Genomic DNA, 22,446 nt, shown 5'->3' with positions numbered 1-22,446 from the left:
AAGATAATAGCAACTGAAAGTTTGAGACAGTAACAAAAACAAAACTAGGAAAGGATTTCAAGGACTCAAAATTGGACAAAAATCATGAAGTGTAAACATAACCTATTTTTGGACAATTTCTATCTAAATTTGGGAAAGGAACAGTTTTGGGCTTTGAGCCTGTTGTTCCTTTCCCAATCATTCATAATTGAGAATGATATTGTATGTATCAATGTATAATTAAATAAATGATTGATGCTGGATTCCCCCATATCAGAATCAAGCCCGCTTCCGATTCAGTAAAAATACTCTTTCCATGATTTTAATACTTATTCATACTCGATCGGCCGTGCTGTGTGGAAATAATTCCATTTTAAAGCTCATGGGATGAATATTTATACCGAACTGAATCTGATACTGATAATGTATGAATAGGATACTGAAGGATACAGAACTAGTATGAATTAGATTTTTATTTCAACTAGAGATAATTTATCAACATTAGAAAAATGATTTGAGAATGTTAAAATATGAATATACGAAAAAATTTATGAATTGAGGCTACTTTTCTTTTATTTATAAAATAGAATTATAGCACCCTTTGAAATTAATAAAATGATATATATTATTATTAAATATAGATATTTTATCATTTTATTAATTTCAAAGGGTACTATTATTTTATAAATGAATAAGCATATACGAATATATCTTGAAGCATGAAGGTGATTTGAATATTTGATAGGAGAGCAACATACTAAAGTCTAAGGCCCGGTTGCCTTAGTCAAAAGTCTTAAGTCAAAAGCCGGTTAAATTTTAACCGTGATTAATTTAACGGGAACCAATCAGAAAAAGCTTTTCTGAAAAGACGGCTTCTCTGATTGGTTTCCGTGAAATTAATCACGGTTAAAATTTAACCGGCACAAAGACTTAGTTTGTAATGAATGAGGTGAGATATTGGAATAATTGTTTATGCATAAACATGAAAAACATATTTATTTTACACGACCATCTTGAGGTGCGTACAGATATACGCGCCGCGAACATGAGCAATACACTTTTAATCAGCTGATTATATCTGTATTTTTACAGAAACGGTAAGATACAGATATAAAAAGCTTGGCAACAGCTGATTAAAAGTAAATTGCTCATGTTCGCGGCGCGTAAATCTGTACGCACCTTAAGCTTTACTGAACTTCATTACTGTTTAAAATTTTACTGCTGAGATAAATAGCGATTGATGGATGTTTGGTGATTTCTAAAAAGTTGCGATAGTTAACAGATTTGAATAGTTAACCTACATGCCAATGGTCAGCGAAACACTCCATGATGTGGGATATGAGTGGCGATTCACCCGGCAGACGAAAAGTTTCTAGAAACTGTCTCAGAGCTTCATCAATTCTAGTCTCCGTGAAGTCGAACGACCTGCAACAGAATCAGAAAGCAACTGTATTAATTATTTCAAATACTGACTAAAAGAATTCCATATCATACATATCACTATCACCAAAAACAAATTCATCATTTTGAACTGACCTTGAACGTCTACAAGCTGAAATAGCATCTGAAAGATTGCAAAACATACGTGTAGTGTTCCGGGAGCATCCCTGATGAGAAACCAGAATGGAAAACTATCATTCCCTCTACAATGTTCCCAGCATCTCTGTCAAACTCGATCAAATTGGTCAGATATCGAATTAGCTGGACGTTAGTTATTACTGAATACTGATGGACGGAGTATTGTTCTCTTTTAATGACATTTTTGCAATACATAATAGAGATGTCCTCATTTATTTCCAACCTTACAACTTAACATCAACTGGAGATTGTTTAATTGTATTGCCAACCGAACAAAATTGTAAAAATTGCTTGTGTAGATCCCAGCCTGCTGTGAGGCGTGATGTCACCATAACCCTAAATCTCACTGAACTCAATATTGAACCAAGGTCTTGTTTCATTAGGTAAAAAGCTAATATTTTTGAGATTTCCTATTCAAATAACCAGCTGACTACTGAGTTCTTATTTTAAAATGCAGTAGGCCCCAGGAGGTAACACATGCTAAGGTTAGTAAGCCATGCCAGGCCAGATTCTGTCTAATTTTATGAGATTGGTAGTAGATTGTTGATGATATGGGTGCTGTCTAGCTTTGTTGGGTTGGTTAAGATGGTTCATTCCATGGCCAATCTATAGTGTAACTACTATAGGGCTACGTTTAGTCACGAGAAAAGGGCACATGTATTAAAATCACATGAAAAAAGACGAATGTCATTATTTTAGAGCTTTATGGACCCTACTGTGATTTCTGGTATCAGTAGTACAAATGATCGATTTATAAAAAATATGTTAGAATACCGTGAAAAGTCAGCTGGAGACTCAAAATATTTATCCATTTTGCTACCAAATTTTAATGTACTTATTTATACAAATTGATAAATTTTCCGTTATAAAGTAAGATAAAAATGACAATTTAATTATTATTTCAATACCTAAACATTTGACAAATGATCGAATGGCATAACGATTCTGACAGAGCCCAACAACAAAAATATAACTGAAGGTAAATAATATTTCAATTGTAGGCTATTAATATATAGGTACTCTAAAGAATTGAATATTAATGAAACAAAAACACACATAAATATCGTCAAATTCTACAGTTTTATTTGGTGCAGGACCATGGTTTCGTGACCACACAGGTGACATTTTCAAGCTGATATTTAACATTTATATATTACTTTACATTTAGAATTTATACTATTAAAAAGAAGTATGTTGCACTAAAAAGGATTTTATAAATATTTTATTTGAAAATGAATAAAATATAAGTAATCTTTTTTTGAATGTTACCTACGACATGTTTCGGCATTTATAAAATTATCAAGTCGATTTTTATTTTTTTCCTAATCAAGAATAGCCTTAACGAAAAAAGATAGATTTTATATTATACAGATTTTACATTGCATATAATAATTATTTGAAGATTGACGGTGTTCATTCATTATAATTATGTCTTAAAAAATGCTTTGAATACCGTACACTAATTCTTAAATATTTTTCATCAAAACTTGATGTATTATTGATAATCCGATTCATTATCAAGACTATGTTGCATTACATGTGTAAGAGATTATAAAGAATTATTTGTTTATGAAATGAATCCTTTTTCTAGAATTAATAAAACCATTATAAAGGAAACAAAGAAATGCCGAATAAAGGATCCAGAGCGAAAAATTATAACTCAAAACTGCATTTACTACAAGCATTATCAGAATTCATTGTAGATGAGATTGGTAATGAAAAAAGTGAAATCGAACGTTTTCTATTGATATTGATCAAGAAACTACGAAGAAAAAGTTCTAATGCAAAAAACAATTTAAAAAATTATTCACAAGAGATCAAAGATTCTATAAATAATAATGGAAGTTCAAATAATATTTTAGAGAAAATATTCTCAAGCAATTGCCCTAGCATATCTAGGGTGGAAAATTGCTTGGGATTCAGTGTTTTCAACAGGAGTTCAACTAATATTACCATAAATAGAAACTCCAACACTGAAATATTAGACTTACCAGTGTTGCCCTAAAGTTGTGCTGTAAGGAATATGTTTTGTGCATTCAAATGAATTTTATTAATGTATTTGAAAATTCGAATTGACTTACAGTTTACTTACTGTATTATCTTTAAGACTCAGTAATGTAATTTTGTTTGTACAGTTGCTGTAAAACTTGATTTTATCTTTTGTCTTACTGTATTCAATATTTTATTTTGCCTATTATTCTAAGAATTTAACGACAATAAAATCATATTTATTTATTTAACTAGTCTCAAACATTCTGTACAATGACGTAAGCAAATGATAGAAATAGTTACCCTGTTTATTTCTGTATGTTTTATAAAAAATTGATTTGTATTAAATAACTCAGTAGGACAGTTTTCTATCATTACACAGGTCAATATTCTCCATTAATAATGAGAATTCACTCTATTTTAGGAAATGTGTCGAAGCAGAGACGCAGGTGGACTCTACATAAAAAAATAACAGAGATCCAATCAAATTTGATTAATGGCCGAACAATTCGAGTTTATAACAAGCGACCTCAAACTTCAGGAAGTATTGATTGCTACATGGATGAGCTTCATTCATCAAACCATGACAATAATTTAGAAGACATCATTCAGCTTTATGATAAAGTAACGGATTTGATACTCAATAAATATAAAAGACTTAATAGACGCAATCTTGAAGAATTCAAGTCTTTCCTTGAAAATAAATCACATTCGAAAAAAGATCTAACTCCATTTGAAACTTCTACAACCTTAACACCTGAGATGCCCAGCTGGGCTATTAGAGGACTACTCAATGAGACTAGAGGAACACCGATTGATTTATTTGGTATAATACTAGACAGGATGAGTGATTACTTAATAATGAAAAGAGGCCGAATCATCAAGGAAGATATTGACGTATTTATGCAAATGCTGAGTCACAAAATGATTGAGCAGGCAAGTTTCTGGCGAAGGACGTCACTTCATAGAATTTATAGGAGTAAAGCCAAGGACCATTATAACATTAATACAATGGAAAATCGTCAATTTTAGTAATACTCATTGAGTACGGTTTACGAAAGAAAAATGGACTACATACTGAAACCCCAATCCGATAAATTATATTATTTCATGAGATTAATAATGAGTAGTATTAAGGCTGTTCATTACACTATTTTATTATCCAAATTGGACAATCTTTTTCAATATAATTGTTAAGATCATTATAAGAGTGAGAAAAAGTGGCAACTGAAATTTTTTAGTGGTCTAATAAGCGAGTTATGGGTTGTTGAAGTGCTAACTTTCCAGATTCCGTTTTCTTTCCCGATCATCAACGGTTTCGACTATATTCTTAGAAATTCTCTTAAAAATTCAAAAATGTATCTTTCCAAACAAAAACATTTTATTCCCCATATCGTTCATGAATAAAAAAGTAACATTTTTTGTAAATTCGATAACTTGTTTATTTTGGCATTTATCGAGAAAAAAAACGCATATTAGAACAAAGCCAATGATATACTGAATGTATTAAAAAAACTCCAATGGAAAATTCGAAACCGTTTATGATCTGGAAAGAATACGGAGTTTAGCAATATTTAACAACCCATAACTCGCTTATTAGACCACTTGAAAATTTCAGTTGCCACTTTTTCTCACTCTTATAATGATCTTAACAATTATATTGACAAAGATTATCCAATTTGAATAAAAGTAAAAAGGTGTAACGAACAGCCTTAAAGAGATTTTAGTGAGTGAAGAATATTATTATAACACAAAACCAACAATCTAATGAGGAATGAATCTTGATAAGTGGTAGTATTCGATTTCATATTAAAATTAGACGGCTAAAACTTATGAGCATTCTTCAGTCGATTAAATAAACTTTTTTAAAAAATACAACAAATAATTGCGATTTATTAATAGCTAACTTTAATGGGCATATTTTTGTAGACTCAGAAAAATTCTCTTAATTCAATTATATCTAGGAGAACATTCATATAGAGCACGTATAACCACTCCAAATGAAAAATATTACACATTGTAAATCAAGGTATAGTAGCACCTTATTACTCAGTAATGCCGACCATCGGACCATGTCTATTCTGATGTTTTTCATGAATTTATATTCAAAGTTGTTGGACATGCAGTAACTTTTTCTTCCATATCGACGACGTATTAATCTCGAGATTTTAAAAACAAACTACTGTTTGCAAAGCCAAATTCGTTTAGATATATTTGTTGAAAGTGGACTCGCTTACAATTTTTGCACATTTTTTTCACTTTTTTCCTACTTTCTTCTCGAATACTTACCTTTTCTTCTCCTCTTCATCCTTCATTCCTTACTTATATACCCTCTACCTGCCTATTACATGGGAAACCATTGTTGGCTAGGTATTTTTCCACCTTTCTTTCTTTTCATCACACTCAGCTATGAAGCCTATTTTTGTATTTTATTGGAAATTTATTTTTGTGTTTTGATTTCTTTTATGTATAATATATTGTGTTGATTTGAATAAAATTATTGATTATTGATTGATTGGATTGCATAAAGTGGCTTCATTATAGCAAATTATAGCGTTTATAATAAGTCATAAATATTAGTACCTGGCTTCGGTCCAAGGATAATTAGATGCTATTGCATATCATGCAGAGAAACTTCTACATGAGAATTTGAAACTCGAACAATGCAATACTCACTTGACAAAACAGTCGAGAACATTCAAGTTGGTCCGGTTGCTGATGTACTCGCCAATCATTTTCTTGTCAAGGTAGGGATTCTCCTTCAAGTAAGTCACAACTTCAACTGGATCCAGAGGCGTTGATAGCAAGTTTTGATCCTGTAGGAATTGAATTCCCTTTTTCGGCTTTGAATTGAAATGCTCTGTTCCTGTGGCTAAAAGCTGCAAACAATACGAGTGAGTTAATGAAAGTTACCTTCGTGCAAATAAATTTGATGAATAACTTCAACTAAAACAAATAAATTTTAATTTACTTCTTTTTTTTAATAACATATTCTATGTTATTCATAGATACATTATAAATAGAAAATTTTAATAATTACAAAATCAACTAACTGGTTTATTACGGTAATATAGTGAGTTTATTTATACATAATGAGGAAAACATATCAAAACCCCAAACATTATCGAGAAAGCGTGTATTTTCTTGGCAGATAAGTGTTGAAAACACCAATATTTTGAATTCGAGTGGTATTTAAGTTATAGGTAGCGATTCTGGCGTACAAGTATATAAATATTGGACCAACAGAGAGTAAGATGTTGAAGTTTGATGTATATTACTTTTATGTTGTAAGCCTTCCAACTTACAGGTACATACAAGATGCTGAATTCCAACGAGTTCTAACTGAACTATTCCCACTTAGCCCGGCCCAGCGAGTATGCATATTATAACTCATGGAAAGAATTATATATTCACTGTTCACTTTCACTCACTGTTAACTGGAATACAGCTTTAAGGTTGTTTCCATCAAACTCTTCTCGGGCAGATTTGGATTCTCATAAAGGACCATTATGTGAGATGGAACCAGATAAACACCATGTGACTGAGCTAAATTGAAATACGTGTGAACCCTACTTGGTCCAAGTAATAGGATGACAGTCTAACAGAAGGACTTCTCTTGCTTCTCTTGTCTTGGCCCAAGTAACATGTCCATTTCACTTGTGTTCAATATGGCTTCATTCGAACCAGTCTTAACTCACCTTTTTCTTTCGTTTGACGGCCATTAGTTGCTCGTGACTTGGAATGTTGGCAGATATTTTCTGCCGACTGCCTGTGCGTACTATGTAATTGGGGCTCGGTAGTATTCCAGTGGCCTCTACAGGCACACTGGCTTCGGCTAGAAAACGAAAATAGCACTATTATTTTTTAGTTTGTTTTAAACGTCGAATAAACAAGTTCCCAATGAATGATACCAGAGACAAATAATACAAGTATTTTAAAGGTATCTTTACTCTAAGATGATACTTTGTAATGGGCAAATTCAAAAACGAATAGGTTTAATTCAATAGTACATTTCATCAACTTTACAAGCTGGTTAGTTGAATTGCTACAGTATAGAATATCAAAAATTACTGAGTGCTTTTTGTGTAGTAAAGAAGTTAATATTGTGGTAATTATTCATATTGAATAAAAATACTAAGAAATTGTCAAAAACCAGAGATTTATTGATAGTTGGAAAGACCGGTTTCGGTTGTTACACCATTGTCAATCTCTAAAGACTGTAAACTCTAAAGAGCTTATCAGAGATTGACAATGGTGTAACAACCGAAACCGTTTTTTCTATCAATAAATCTGTGGTTTTTGACAATTTCCTAGTATTTTTATTTAATTACTGAGTGATCACGCAGTGATTTGATTAACTTGATTCACCTTGCTGGTACAAAAAATGTTGTATTACATTGAATAAATTGGAGCAATATTCAATAGAATTTTTGAACAATTGAATCAATTCATATGATTGAAGAATTTCAAACTTATAAAAAGGTTTTCAACATTACGTGAATGCAGTCAACACTTTCTTCTAAAAAATACATTGAAAATAACTTATTTATCTATAACAAAGAAATATTTGTAAAAAACAACTGGATCTAGAATTCATACTTCAACGTGAAATAAGAGTTGGGATGGAATCGTACTTTCTAAATGAACACTAAGTGCCAGTTGCACAAAAGCCGGTTAAATTTTAACCGTGATAAATTCCACGAGAACCAATTTTTCAAAACCTAGTTTTTTCAAAAACGCTTTCTCTGATTGGTTCTCGTGAAATTAATCACGATTAAAATTTAACCGGCTCAGTTATTGAACCAAAATTCAATATTAATAATGTTTCAATTGAGTCGAATACATTAAAAACTGTTAATTTATAGCATACTCATACCGTTTCCATTTCGTTGTTCATTTAGTATTCTACTATTACAGTGATTCTCTATTGAGTCAATAATTGTCAGTAAGGCATCTAATGATAGGAGATGAGTGTTGTAGACTCCGGAAACAGGAAATGCATTCTGGAAGAGATAAAATGAATATTGAGTATCCTTTCTTAACAAAATCAAAAATGTTTTTAATGATTATATATATTTCATTTACTCTTTATTTCTTCACCTTATATATTTACTCTGCATCTTTATGAAGAGTTACTTTTCAGAGAAGTAATGTCGCTTCAACAATGAAATCGTAATTTTTCCAGACAGAGAAAAACTGGAGAGAGCTGATTTGATTTATTGCCTTTATTTGCTATAGTGAAGCAAAGTTTGCTATGGAGAAAAAGCACATGATGAATAGTATCCCCTTCTACACAGGAGTTTACCTCAAACCAGGCTTGTTTCTTTTCTCTAGACCTTTTTTCCACAAATTACTTTTATCTAAATGTTATTTTCAGTAGTTCCACTGCCACTAAACAGGGGAAAAGCTCAGATACTAGACTTGAATGAAAAGTGGTGTATTATTATAGATTCATTCTTGTGAAGATCTGTACTGTAGGACATCTTACTTGAAACAGTTTCATGGTCTGGGAATGTAGAATACACCATTTGCCCAAGTTATAAAGAATCCTCTAAGAATTAATCATTGGGTTACAAATAATTTATATTTTTTACTTTATAATAATAATTTCATGGTTACTACAAATTTTTCAAACACTTACCTTTGATAGAAGTTTTGTTAGTTCTTCATAAAGATTAGGACAGTATAAGTCACAATCATAATTCAGATACAGCTCTGTTACAAAACCAGGGATTCTCCACATTTGCACAACTGCCTCTGAAAAATGTAACACATTACTTAGTAATAAAGATACTGTGAGGTGGGATTTCAAACCGAATTCATTCTATAATTTATTTGAGACATGAATGCTATTGAATTGAAAATCTTGATCTTGAATTAAAATGAAAAACAAAATCGAGAAAATTATATTAAAAAAAAATATTTTGCTGTATCTCAATTTTTTAAATCATTATTTATAAGGAATACTGTGGGGCCATTATGTAGTAGGTGTAATTACAACTAACTGTGATTTAATTTATGTAACTGAATAATACACATAATAGGACTAACAAAAAACAACAGATTTGATAAATGTAAAAATATCAATTGAAACGGAGAAGAGATTGCTTGTTGGAATTCTAACTCACCCCTATTTGAATTACATGATTCCTAACTATTCTTCAACATTACTATTCTTGCACTTTTTCTTTGATAGCTATAACTTGATTGCAATTAGAGTTCTATTAAGATATGGAATATTGTAATTTATAATATAATAAAGAAAACAACAGTGTTATACACGTACGGGATAGGAAATTCATTAATGACGCATCATCATGTCTGAACTACTGGACTGATTAACTTGGAATTTTGCATATAGATTCTTAATTTACCGAGGATGGTTATAGACCTAGTTTGAATTCTTCAATATTTCAGTACGTCAAGTTTTCAGATTGTCAAGTTGTTAACTAGACCCTTGCGGAGCACGGGTTACCTGCTAGTATGGAATAAAGAAAAGCATATCTTGCACATTGGGAATGATTTCAATAGCATAGAATAAAGTTTTGAAAACTTACCAAGAGTGATTTCTTTGAGCTCGTAGTTGATCTTTGGTGAGTCAGAAATAATAATTTCAGTCAATGATGACAGAAATACCTCAAGCTGGAACTTTAGATGAGTACGAAGGGATTCAAAAAGAAGGAATGCCACTTGTAACGTAGATGAGAAAATTGATAGTCGTTCACTCTTCAATAACTGTAAAAAATATAATTGATTAATCACTTATAACTTAATAAAATGTAAATCAATAACATTATTTATCACTTTACATAGTAAAATACTACTTTATTAATGTTTTTATAATTATGAATTAGTGATTACATATTCTGTAAAACGTCGTAAGATAAACAAAACAAACCTAACATGAACAGAAATACAACTACAAAATTGATTGTTTTATTTTGTTTTTTAAATTAAAGTTAACAGAAAAGTTAATGAAGTAAGCAGAATAGGTTTTCATTGTAGATGATCTTATTTGCAGCACGTTGATGTGAAACTCCATGCTGTGAAACTCATAAAATATGAACTATCTTCTTAAAAATTAATATTCCTTATATGAACTTCCTATGTATCAAAATATTGAAAAAAATGGAGCTCAGATGTTTTTTTAATATACTGCGCAATCTGTAGCGACTCAAACTCAATAGAAACTTTTATAATGGAAATAAGAAATAACAATAAATTATTGTAGAATATATAAAAAACTGACAACCAAATTTATTGGGTTTTTTCTCAAAGTTATATATTTCGGCAAAATATAGGCTAGTTGAATACAACATACAGTATATATTTTTGGAATCTTGGCCTATTGATTTATTATATCATTTCTCCACTAGATAAATAAACTATGTGGTCTTTAATAGGCTCGTTTTCCATTAATAATATACTTTAATCTTTATAATGCAATGATTGGAGTCGGCACAACTTACAGAGAATAGATTCCTGCATAGATCGTCGCGCACGATTGGCAATATTGATGCGAACTGGCCAATACTATCAGCTCCAACCTGCAGAGCCACATTCAACAGTGTCAGCCCAAGATGGATGATGCCTTCTGTGTTCTCTTTGTTGCTAGGACTGCACAGAGATACAATCAGTCTGAACAGTTCTCTCACACTTGCTAAACCATACGGTACATGACCACCACCTGAAAAAGATACAAAATAATTTCAAATATAGAATAATAAAAACTATACGGTACAGTAGTTGTAATATTAATAAAGTAGTTTATAAAATAGAATTATAGTACCCTTTGAAATTAATAAAATAATAGAATAAGAATACAATAATATAACAGAATAAAATAGAAAAACTATTAGTAAACATTTATTAGAAATTTACGAGTATTTTATAACCTGAAGATGGTGTGATCACCGAATTTAGTAGTTATAGGCCTAATTTGTATTCTTATTCTATTATTTTATTAATTTCAAAGAGTACTATAATTTATTTTATAAATACAAGAAAGTAGCCCTGAATTCATACATTTTAATAAAGAAGTATTTAATCATTATAATAATCAATATAGAATATATTTGTTGAGTATGTTATGATGTATTGTGTTGCAATAAATTGCAACACAAAAGCCTGTGTCCCAGTTGCAGAAAAGCCTGTTAAATTTTAATCATTATTGAATTCCACGATAACCACCAATCAGAAAAGGTTTTTTTTTTTAGAAGAAGGCTACTCTGATTGGATCTTGTGACATTTAATCGGGATTAGAAGTTATAGTTTGTGTAAAATGAGTTGAAGACTTTGCTCTCCATCCGAAGAAATTACAGGTTGTTGAACTACAATTATTGTCAAAGGTAGTCGGAAGAACGTATTTTGGCTTCTCAGGAGTTTCAAAGTCAAGGATAGAGGCTGAATTGTGTGCCACCATATGCTATCAATGGCTGGGACCAACAAAAACAAAATACAGAACGCCTGGAAAATTCAGTGACTGCAAACCACATGAATATAAACGGTGAAAATGACAACCTTGCCTCGAATAATCTAAGCAGTGCTGCATGTTAGCATTTCTCATAGCAACCAGCTGCTTGCAGTTGGAATATTTCAATCAAATAATTGATTTATTTTATTTGTATCGTAAATAAATGAATGAAAAAAATATCTTGTAAGTTTCCAGCCTTTAGCATACAATTTAGTACACAAAGCATACCATGCAGCCGCTCTCCTTACTTTAACATTCTTTAGAGACCAAAATATGTTCTTCCGACTACTTTATTTTGACAATTGGAAAAATGATTTCAATTATTTCTGAGAAGTTTTCTTGCTTTCGTGAGACAGCTTTCGTAATGCGTTTGCCTTTAGTCACAATTTCATAGCCTAAATGATTGCATACGTTAATAAAACCTTCATAAATTACTATTTTTGTTCGAAAACATCATTGTTCAACTCTATAAGAACAAATATAACTTATTCTCGACTTATTCTTGAGCCGCGTTTACACCAAAATTATTAACAAAATGTTGATAACTTAATCCTTATAGATTGCATTAGATTGAACATAACATCATACACATGATGATCACATGTGTTTGTCAAGTTCCGTTCAATATAATAGAATCTAAAGGAATAAAGTTATTAGCATTTTGTTCATAACTTTGGTGTAAACGGGGCTTCAGCGTCATTAGGCTTTGAAAATAGAATTCTTACAATAATGTAATTCTGACCTTCAGCGGCAGGGTCCTGAGGCATAAATCGGACACCTTGTGTATTGAACCATTCGTGCGATTCTGGACTCGGAGATGTGGGAGATTCGAGGTCCAAAGAGTGCTGCAGCGGCAGAATTTGCTTGCCAGTGTCGCCAACATTCAATGGACTGGGAATACCTCTGACCGTCTCTCCTTTCGAATCCTCAACCACATTAGCAGACATTTCACAATTGGACTGTTCAACAGCCTCGACTTTCACAACAGACTCTGTCTGTTCTTCTAATGCAGCACTGGCATTTTCCTTCTGTACTGAACTTGATTCTATCAGAGGTGTGGTTTCATCTACTTTTACGTCAATTTTGTCTTCTGTGGTAAAACCCTGACCAACAGCAGAGGAGTCGGCCACATCAGTATCATCGGCAACACCATCTTCAACAACGCTACATTCTGTTTCTTCTTCCGGCATGCAAACCTATAAATAACAACAAAATTACTAAAATTTTCAGAAAGAAATGAAACAGTCAAAGTAGTAGCTCATAGTGGAAAGAATAATATCATAACAAAGAACATAGAATTCTCAAGAAATGTCATATCCAAAGACAGTAGAATGAGAAATGAGAATGAGCAAGATATAATTGTTCGAAATGTTTGTTTTCTACCATCAACTAAATTATTGAAAGATAAAGAGTTTGAAGAAAGGGATTTCAGTAGTTTAGTCAGGAAAATCAGTTTTTACTCGATTCTTCAAATCAATGAGACTAATCAAATCAATTCAGTCTTTTATAATAATAATATCGAGACTGGCTCAGTCTTTTAATCTCGATGTTCCTTATTTACTTTCAGAATTTTGTTTGTATCCTACATAATACATTTATTTTAACCTATTAAAAAGATTCAAGTTCTTCGGTATTCGAATTATTTAATAAGTGTACTGTTATTCGTTTTATACTTCTTTGAAATTTTCATGTCATAGTATTGTTTGTCCAAGGTTTGATCCTATTAGATTCGTATATGTGCAGGTGCACGCATGGTCATGCATGACTAAGCACGCAGATAAGAAACAAAATCCGGAAAGACCAATAGGAACACTCACACTGAACGCGTGCACTTGCTGGTTGCGTTCAGTGTGAGCAGCTAGATGCAAGTAACAACGTGTTTCAATGGCAATGGATTTTGTTTCTCGGCTCATTCATGATCTGACGTGCACTAGCACAGGGGTGCCCATCCCCCAATTATGGTCCATGTCGCAAAATTCCCCCCCAAAATTCTCAAAATTTGGTATCCATTTAGGTACTTAAAAACTGTATATTGAAAAATCCCCCCCCATTTTCCCTAGTTTTTTCCAAAAATCCCCCCAAAATTCAGCCTCATGTCGCAACTTGCGACATCAAAACATGCTGTGGGCACCCCTGCACTAGCACATAAACGCATCCAATGTGATCATACCCTAAGTTGTAAGTAAATGTTGTACTTTAATCACAGTACAATTTTTACCTTTTTTCATTATTTCGGAATGTTAATCCAATTTACTATTCACGCTGCTTCACTAATAAATCACAGATAGACCTATCTCACTTTTGGATGCACATATTTATGAATAGAATAAGATATTTATACATACGAATTCAATTATTCATTTTTGCAGGTAGCTCACATTTTCAAAAGACGGTGTTGTTTGAGTGTTGAGACTGTGCGAAGATGCATCCATTGTGAGAATCACAGCACTTGATTCTTGCGAGAGCGAATTTGAGATGACATCGGATGATGCAGCATTTGACATGCCATGATCTGTAGGAGAAGTCACCAAATTGTCAGCTAGACTCCCTTCATTTTCACCATCTAGTTCAATATAAAACATTTGTTAAAAAATTATAACATGAAAGTTTCTCTATATTACTACAACTATTATGTGATACTAGAGATCGAGAAACCTTTCATCAAGAGTTGAATGGATGAATTGAGCTTATTATATTACTAAATACAAAGACTAGATATTTTACAAGATTAATAAAAACAATATAAAAATCTTGAAGTACCCTTTATGTTTCAAAAAAAACTTTAAAATAGTATCGAAATGCTGACGATGGTGTGATCACCGAAACTAGTTGTTGAATTATTTTAAAGTTTTTTTAACAATAAAGGGTACTTCAAGATTTTTATATTGTTTTTATTAAATTAAAAAGTAGCCCATGTGAATGAAGTGTTCTTACAAGCTTATTATATTAATTAAATAAAATATCCATATTCTATACGATTATTCCTCCTCCAATATTTTTCAAATGATATGAACAGAAATATCTAAAAGTTTAACATTAAAAATTACTTGTTATTTTGGAGCTAAAAATATCTGTATTGAAAGTGATGAAGAAATAGTTATTTGTGCAACTAGTGCGCAAAGTGACAGTTTGCTGCACTGAAAGAAACGTTTACGCCCGAGCCGTAGGCGAGAGGAACTTTGCGCACGTATTTCACATTAAATTTTTCCTACAGTTACCATTGAATATGAAAAGTGGGTAATTATGGGTAAAATTCCCTGAAATGCATCAAATGTTTTTCTGTATAATTTTATTATTAATAAAAACCTTAATTTATTTAAAATTGAATAATAATAATACCACTCATGGGGTAGCTGTCACTGTCACCCACTGTTGTCCACTGCCTTCATATCATTATAACGTGCACCACAACACTATACCACAGTTACCAACTTAATTTTGATTTTCCTGCACTGGTGCTCCATATAACCTACTAACTATTTTGCGTTGCCATGTTGCAAATCTGGAGTGCAGAAATTTTTTTTCTACAACTGCACGTGAAAAAGAATTTACATACTCAATTCTCCTTGTAAAACAGCTTATTTCTGAGGAGAATCGACTTTTTCGCTCGCTAACCATCCGTGCATGCGCAGTAGATTTTCTTTACGCTCGCTAATCATTCGCGCATGCGCAGAAGAGTTTCTTTACGCTCGCTAATCAGCTGATGGTAAGCAGCTCGCCAAAAAGTCAGATCGTAACCTAAAAAGTCGGTAATTGTAACTCCACCGATATAAGTAATTTAACAGGTTTGGGCAGTTGTAAAAAAAATTTTGTATGTAATTCGCACGTAATACTTCTTTATCGCTCTTGCAAAATGATCACGCTCCGCTTCGCGTCGCGTGATAATTGTTTTGCGTGAGCGATAAAGTCGCGCATTACGCTCTTAATACATAGATAGCTATTCCCGCACTAGAGCGGAAAAGTGATTCTTTGCGTTCTGTAATCAGTGCAGGAATGGCCACTTTTCAAGGTAACTGTAGGAAAAATAGTTTTCCATCGAAATTCGGGAATGAGACAGTAAGGGCTATAAGCCTGTTTGTCATTCCCAATCATTTTATAATATGTGTTTTCATTATAGTTGAGTAAATAAATAAAAAACCATAGAATTTATTACTCTGCTCTTCAAGTAAAGTAGCTAATCTCACCTTCCACAGATACTGCAGAATCCGTAAGAGCAGTTTCTTTTTGGGCATCAACAATATTATGTTCATCACAAGAAGATGTCATTTCTGAATTTGTAACAGCACTTCCCTGTAACGTAAATATTTGTATTAGTTTCGAATAGCATATTAACGAGTAGAGTAGTAGTTTAATCCTTACAATAATAAATCACACACATTCACAACGTCCAGTCATTCCTATAAAGCTATAGTGAGGTCCACGTTATAATGGCAATGGAAAAAGATAAGATAATTGCGTTGTCGATTCTAGGCCTTGACACTGCCTTCTATAGAATATGGCTGATACCAGTATATCACATGAAGTATCAACTGCTCAATCTTGTCAAAAATGATCAATTATATTTTATTCGTGCAGGAAATATAATATGTTTTAATGATTTAATAATAAATGTTTATAATCGAGATAAAATATTTAGTTAATTATATTTCTATATTGTTTTAAAACGATCTGACAACGTTTCAAAGGTGAAAAGATAGCGCTATCAGCTTTGTCAAATGATAAACAAGGAAAGCAACTCTAATGTTAATCAAATACTGCCATTACAACGAAGATCTCACTACAGTTCTGTATCCGAGTGCAATAGTCATAAATTGCTCAATATTCTTATGACTTTCCTCATGGGCAATTCCATCTCGCTCTCATTTTGGGACACACGGTGGACTGATTATTGTAGGTGAGAAGGATTCACTTCAAACTGACAGCATTCCTTATGAATAGCCTCAATGATTCCCATTCAACCAATACTGACAGTAAATAATTTTGTAACAAAGAAACTTGATACAATTAATCAATATATGTGAAGTCCTCTTGTCACAAAGGATTTGCAATAAATGAACTGAGATAGATGAATAAATGAGATAGGTTTCATACTGTCATAAACCATGGGTTTTGACAGCTCCACAAGCACATCAAAATTTAAATTTATTTTTATTTTTAATTTTCAATAATAAAATCAGGATCACTAGAAAGCCAAATTGCGCTGACTGAATGAAAAATCGCAGAACTTCAGAGTGGTGGAACGTTCCAGTCTCCCCACCAGCCGGCATTTTCATATTAGATTTTTCCCACTTTTTCGAGTCAGTCTCTTTTTGTGCCGCTCCTCGCGAACATCCAAAGACTCTGACTGGCCAGGACCTGGACCTTCCTCTAGACCTCACCTTCCAGCCAAAGCTGACGAGATGGTCATCATAAAGGGGATTGGTATCGTACTCAATTAATTATTCATAATTTTAGTAGTTATAAAATTATAATGTCATGTTGTATTTCTTTCTTATAGGAATTTAAAAATAATAAATAAAATGTAGAGTATTTCACTTTTTGTGTAGTTGAGAAGTTGATGTTGTGGTAATTATTCATATTGAATGAAAAAGACTAAGAAATTGTCAAAAAAACACTTGACAATTTCTTAGTCTTTTTCATTCAATAGAGTATTTCAACTAAGAGGAAAATCCTCATAATCTTAAATATATAATTATCAGAAATTAATCGAATTGAAATCAATAGAAACTTCTTTTTATATAAGATAAATAAAGACTTGTTCGATAATGATCTGTTGTCCTTTTCTTCATAGCCTAAGTTATATAACTTTTTAAACTATACATTTCAAATTTATTTCTTTTTAAATATTGTAAACCAATAAATTTTGTATTTCTTAGAATGATTTCTTCTTTTTATTTCTTTAAAATATCTGCTCTACTATCTTCAGCTATGTATCTCCTTTGTAACCCATCTGGGAAGTGGTGGAGCCCCCAATATTTACAAAAAATTATAACTAGGTTACAAATGGTGATACCGTACATATTAATTGTTTTCTTTCAACGTAATGCAATTGTAAAAGCTTACTGACCGATTCGTCACAATACATACATGAAAATTGATGATTTTATTGAATTGAATAATTCATTTTATTTGCCAAAAAAAACTAAATTACAAAATTAAGTGATTGAACTCACAGTTTGTGTATCAGCAGCACCAACCAATGGAGATGAGTTTACAGCTGGCAGATTCAGCTCCGTAGGCTTTACTGCTTTTTCTACAAAGGCATGGCTGTCATCAGAAGCCACAGATCCTATGAAATAATAAAAAATAAATGAGCCATACCGCTAGATGAAATAATATTTAATTTGATCAAATGAAATGATTGAAATGAAAAAACTTGAGACTATTTTCAATACCTTATTATTATTTTTTTTTTTTGAAGGGACGGATTCGAGGATCCAAAGGTTCAAAGAACCCAACACGTCAACCGAAGCTTATAGTGTTCCCAAGTAGTATGTTAGTTAGGCAAACCAATACCTGTGTCCTTTACAAGAACCAGGAGTTTTTCCCTATGCTAACATCCCATTCATCACCTGGTTGCTTGTCGCAATCCAGTGTGATATACTTGGCAGTCTCTTCAGACTGATTAGTTCCTCGTGACCTACGTGAGTTCCACTCCTGGCCTTCTTTGAATGTCCTTCCGCTGAGGAAGGGGCGGCCAAATTGCCTCGAGGGCACCTGGTTACCCTCGACTCAGCCTCATGACCTACATTTGTGCCCGGAGTTTCACCCATCTCTGGTATCTTGGGTTTTTCTTTTTTCCCCTACAAAACTACACTGATGGGGCAGATCCCGTGGGTTTGAAGGCAAGGCAACTTCTGGAGTCGCCTCCTACGACAAGCAGGGGTACTGTGGGTGAATTCTGGTTTTCAACACATTCTTGAGTACGATGTTCAACTAAAAGCTCCCCCAACCCACAGGAGGCTTCAATATCTTATCTTCGTTACACCATTTTTCACAATTGAATCTCAGTCCTATTACACTTTATCCATATCTCATCATGCAATCCTTATGTTCATTGTGCTTCAGAGAAGATGATTTTTACACTTTGTTGAATAGTTGAAGATTTTAACGGATAATTTTAGAAATAGGATACTCGGTAGAACTCTCAATTCCTGCAGTAGAATATTGATATTTTAAATAATGTAATGGAGGGGAGTATAAAGGTGATGTATGTGGTAGTAATCTATGCATAAAAATCAACTCAATACCTGACCAAAAGTACTGACCAGCTACTGGTAGGACACCAAAGGTAAACAGGGAAATTTTTAGGCAATCTTTTATGTACTTAGGACCTTATATTTACAATAATAAATTGTCAATTGAATTGAGAAGGTGTGATTTCCATATTATCTTTTGTGAGAGAGCAAAGAGCTGGTAATTTACAGTGAACGACGTATGGATGGTTAGAAAATAATGTTGTTGGATTTATTCATTCAAGTATAGCAATATTAACTGGATGAAGAAAAGTACTACTTTACAAGTAGTACATACTAAACTCACTCAGTAACTAATCTGTCTAATATACTGGATAATTCATAAACATGTAAACAGTTTGAAATCCTGCAGAAAATGCATTTATATATGAATTTGTCAATTATGTTTGAATTAGTGGCCAGGAGGAGCACCAGTACGATTACATTCTAAATAACCATGTTCATTTTATTGTATAGTTGATGATTTTAGAAAGGATAATTTTAGAAAGTTGCTGCAAGTCAAATCTTTGAAAAATATTGACATTATTTGGCATTTACTAGCCATTTGAGTTGACGCCAATTTTATAACTTTACTTTTTAGAGCAGTACAATACAAAACGTCTATGAACATTTCAAGTGTAATATTTTCAGTATCAGGATAATGTATAGAAAACATGAATGGACGGACCTTGGCCAAGAGAATCAGCTGGTCTATCTTCTTGTTGTGGCGAAATTATTCGCTGCTGCTGCTGCTTCTTCCTTAGTGAAGAGCGCGGTTTGCGCTTGCTCCTTGTCGCTTCTATTGTTCCAGCTCTCATGTTCAACTTCTGTAAGGAAATGTATTATTCATATTATGATAATAGCAGGTAACCCGTGCTCCGCAAGGGTCTATTTTAAGAGCTTGGGGTGGAACCTTGAACACACATTTTGAAAAACTTATCATAATTCAAAAATATATTATTAAAACAATTCTAAGCAAACCCAGACTTTATCCTACAAGCGATCTTTTCAATGAATTCAAAGTACTAAATGTTCGACAGCTGTACATAAAACAATTGATAATATCTATTGAAAAGAATAAAAATAAATTCATTCTTCGTAAAAGCAACTTGAATTTAAATTTATGTCCTACTAGAGAAACATTCCATCAAGACAGGATGGATTTGAATGTATGTAGAAGACAATTCACTTACTTAGCACAGAGGCTGATAAATCTTGTTCCTACTCATTTTGTTGCCAATATGAGCCGGAGCAAAAAACTAAATTGCGAGATTGAGGAATGGATAAGATCAAATAAAACTGAAGAAAAAATCTTCTAGGCACCAACTGTTTCTTGTTTTATGTTTTGTTTTTTTATCATAGAATAATTATTGTGTGCTACTAACTTATCTAATTTCATCATTTACTAATCTACAAAATTTTATTTTGTGTGAAAATTCCACTAATCTTTGTTCTTAATTTGGTTTTGATTGTAATTTCTTAGTTTATATTGAATAAATATACTATCTATGCACCAATCTTCTATGCACCAACTGTTTCTTGTTTTATGTTTTGTTTTTTTATCATAGAATAATTATTGTGTGCTACTAACTTATCTAATTTCATCATTTACTAATCTACAAAATTTTATTTTGTGTGAAAATTCCACAAATCTTTGTTCTTAATTTGGTTTTGGTTGTAATTTCTTAGTTTATATTGAATAAATATACTACTGCAACTTAGGTCTACGCACAGGTAGCTACATGTAGCTACTTATAGCCTTGTAGGCTACTCCTTAAACATAGATGGACATATAAAATATAGACTGCAGTTTTGGGAGTATTTTTATTTATTTGATAGTATTTTTCTTGTATTATTTTTAGATGTTATAATATTATATTATTATAATTGTGTATGTTTTTTTGAGAAATAAAAACTAGACAAACTGAAAACTTGACCGAGTGAAATATTGAAAAGTTTGAAGTGGGCCTAGAACCATCCTCGGTTGGTAAAGAATCTATATGCAAAATTCCAAGTTAATCAGTTCAGTACTTTAGACGTGACGATGCGTCAAACATAATTTTCCTATCCCGTACGTGTATGAGCCAGTTCTTTCCTTTATTATAGTATAGATAAGTTTTGAACTTGGTGCTAACCTAATAAAGCGACAGAACTCAAATCTTGTTTAGAAACCTTCCTCAACTTAATGCCAACCTGACAAAATTAGACTGGTTATTAGTTCAGTTGCCAATTTTAAACATATATTTTGAAGAGGTAGTCTCTCTAGATTATAGTTCTATATTAAAAGATTATGGTATGTATTCATGTCTCATGAATGAAAATTGAAAATTAATTCTGAAAAATCTAGAAGGATAATTGAAATTTTGGCTTCGAGGTGCACGAGATTGATATTTTTAGAATCTATGTGCAAAATTTGGAGATCTAAATCATTCCCGTTTTTCCGATATGCAATCCACAAGTTGACTTGTTTTGATGCAAACAAACGAACAAACACAACCCTACTCTCTCTTATTTTATAGATTACACTAACATTGTACCGCATCAATATTTGAAATATTGTACAGTGAAGGTGTGGGATATCCATTTCTAGCACTGCGTCAAGTATAAAAAGTTTATCAAACAAAGCAGTAATAAAACTTGAAAGTAGGAAATTTCATCTCACGGTGGATGCACAGATCGTTTGACCTTCAAAACGTGTTACATCAAAGTACAATCTCTTGAGTTACCGTGAATCTTTTGGCATTTTTGGAATAATACACAATAAGTTGTAGAGTGAAAAAGTGTCATGGATCGAAAGCTCTCCCAACTATGGTTATCCTTGTCTTGGGAAGTCCTTTAATCCATGGAAGATTTAGGATGAGTGTGATAAGAACGAGGAAAGAGATAGTTCGATAATTATCAGAAGCACAGAGTATTATCAGCGAGCAGGCATACGAATAAGAAGAGTATCAAATGTGTTATGAGTCATTTGAGATTTTGGATATTTTTCACGTGAAGAGATAGATCAAACTCACTATGATCTATCAATCTTAAATGGCTGAGGTTTTGGATAATTTTACATGTGTTTTATGAATGAAAATTGAAAATTAATTCTGAAAAATCTAGAAGGATAATTGAAATTTTGGCTTCGAGGTGCACGAGATTGATATTTTTAGAATCTATGTGCAAAATTTGGAGATCTAAATCATTCCC

General features: G+C 32.3%; 1 protein-coding gene across 3 annotated transcripts in view; it reads right to left on the bottom strand.

Moving 5' to 3' along the window:
• Positions 1–22,446, bottom strand: part of LOC111050660 (Golgi-specific brefeldin A-resistance guanine nucleotide exchange factor 1) — a 64,019-nt gene that overhangs the window by 28,742 nt on the left and 12,831 nt on the right. For all 3 annotated transcript variants that reach the window (XM_039423089.1, XM_039423088.1, XM_039423090.1), the window contains exons 7-18: positions 19,943–20,081; positions 18,193–18,308; positions 16,204–16,309; positions 14,398–14,582; positions 12,762–13,215; positions 11,016–11,233; positions 10,104–10,281; positions 9,188–9,303; positions 8,423–8,549; positions 7,245–7,381; positions 6,223–6,425; positions 1,281–1,404 (exon numbers count right to left, since the gene is read on the bottom strand). In XM_039423089.1, coding sequence (XP_039279023.1) covers positions 1,281–1,404; positions 6,223–6,425; positions 7,245–7,381; positions 8,423–8,549; positions 9,188–9,303; positions 10,104–10,281; positions 11,016–11,233; positions 12,762–13,215; positions 14,398–14,582; positions 16,204–16,309; positions 18,193–18,308; positions 19,943–20,081 — 2,103 coding nt within the window. The remainder of the gene's footprint in view (positions 1–1,280; positions 1,405–6,222; positions 6,426–7,244; positions 7,382–8,422; positions 8,550–9,187; positions 9,304–10,103; positions 10,282–11,015; positions 11,234–12,761; positions 13,216–14,397; positions 14,583–16,203; positions 16,310–18,192; positions 18,309–19,942; positions 20,082–22,446) is intronic.

Source organism: Nilaparvata lugens, chromosome 3 (genome assembly GCF_014356525.2).
Source record: "Nilaparvata lugens isolate BPH chromosome 3, ASM1435652v1, whole genome shotgun sequence".
Lineage (NCBI taxonomy): Eukaryota > Metazoa > Arthropoda > Insecta > Hemiptera > Delphacidae > Nilaparvata > Nilaparvata lugens.
This window is presented reverse-complemented; position numbering and strand designations above follow the sequence as displayed.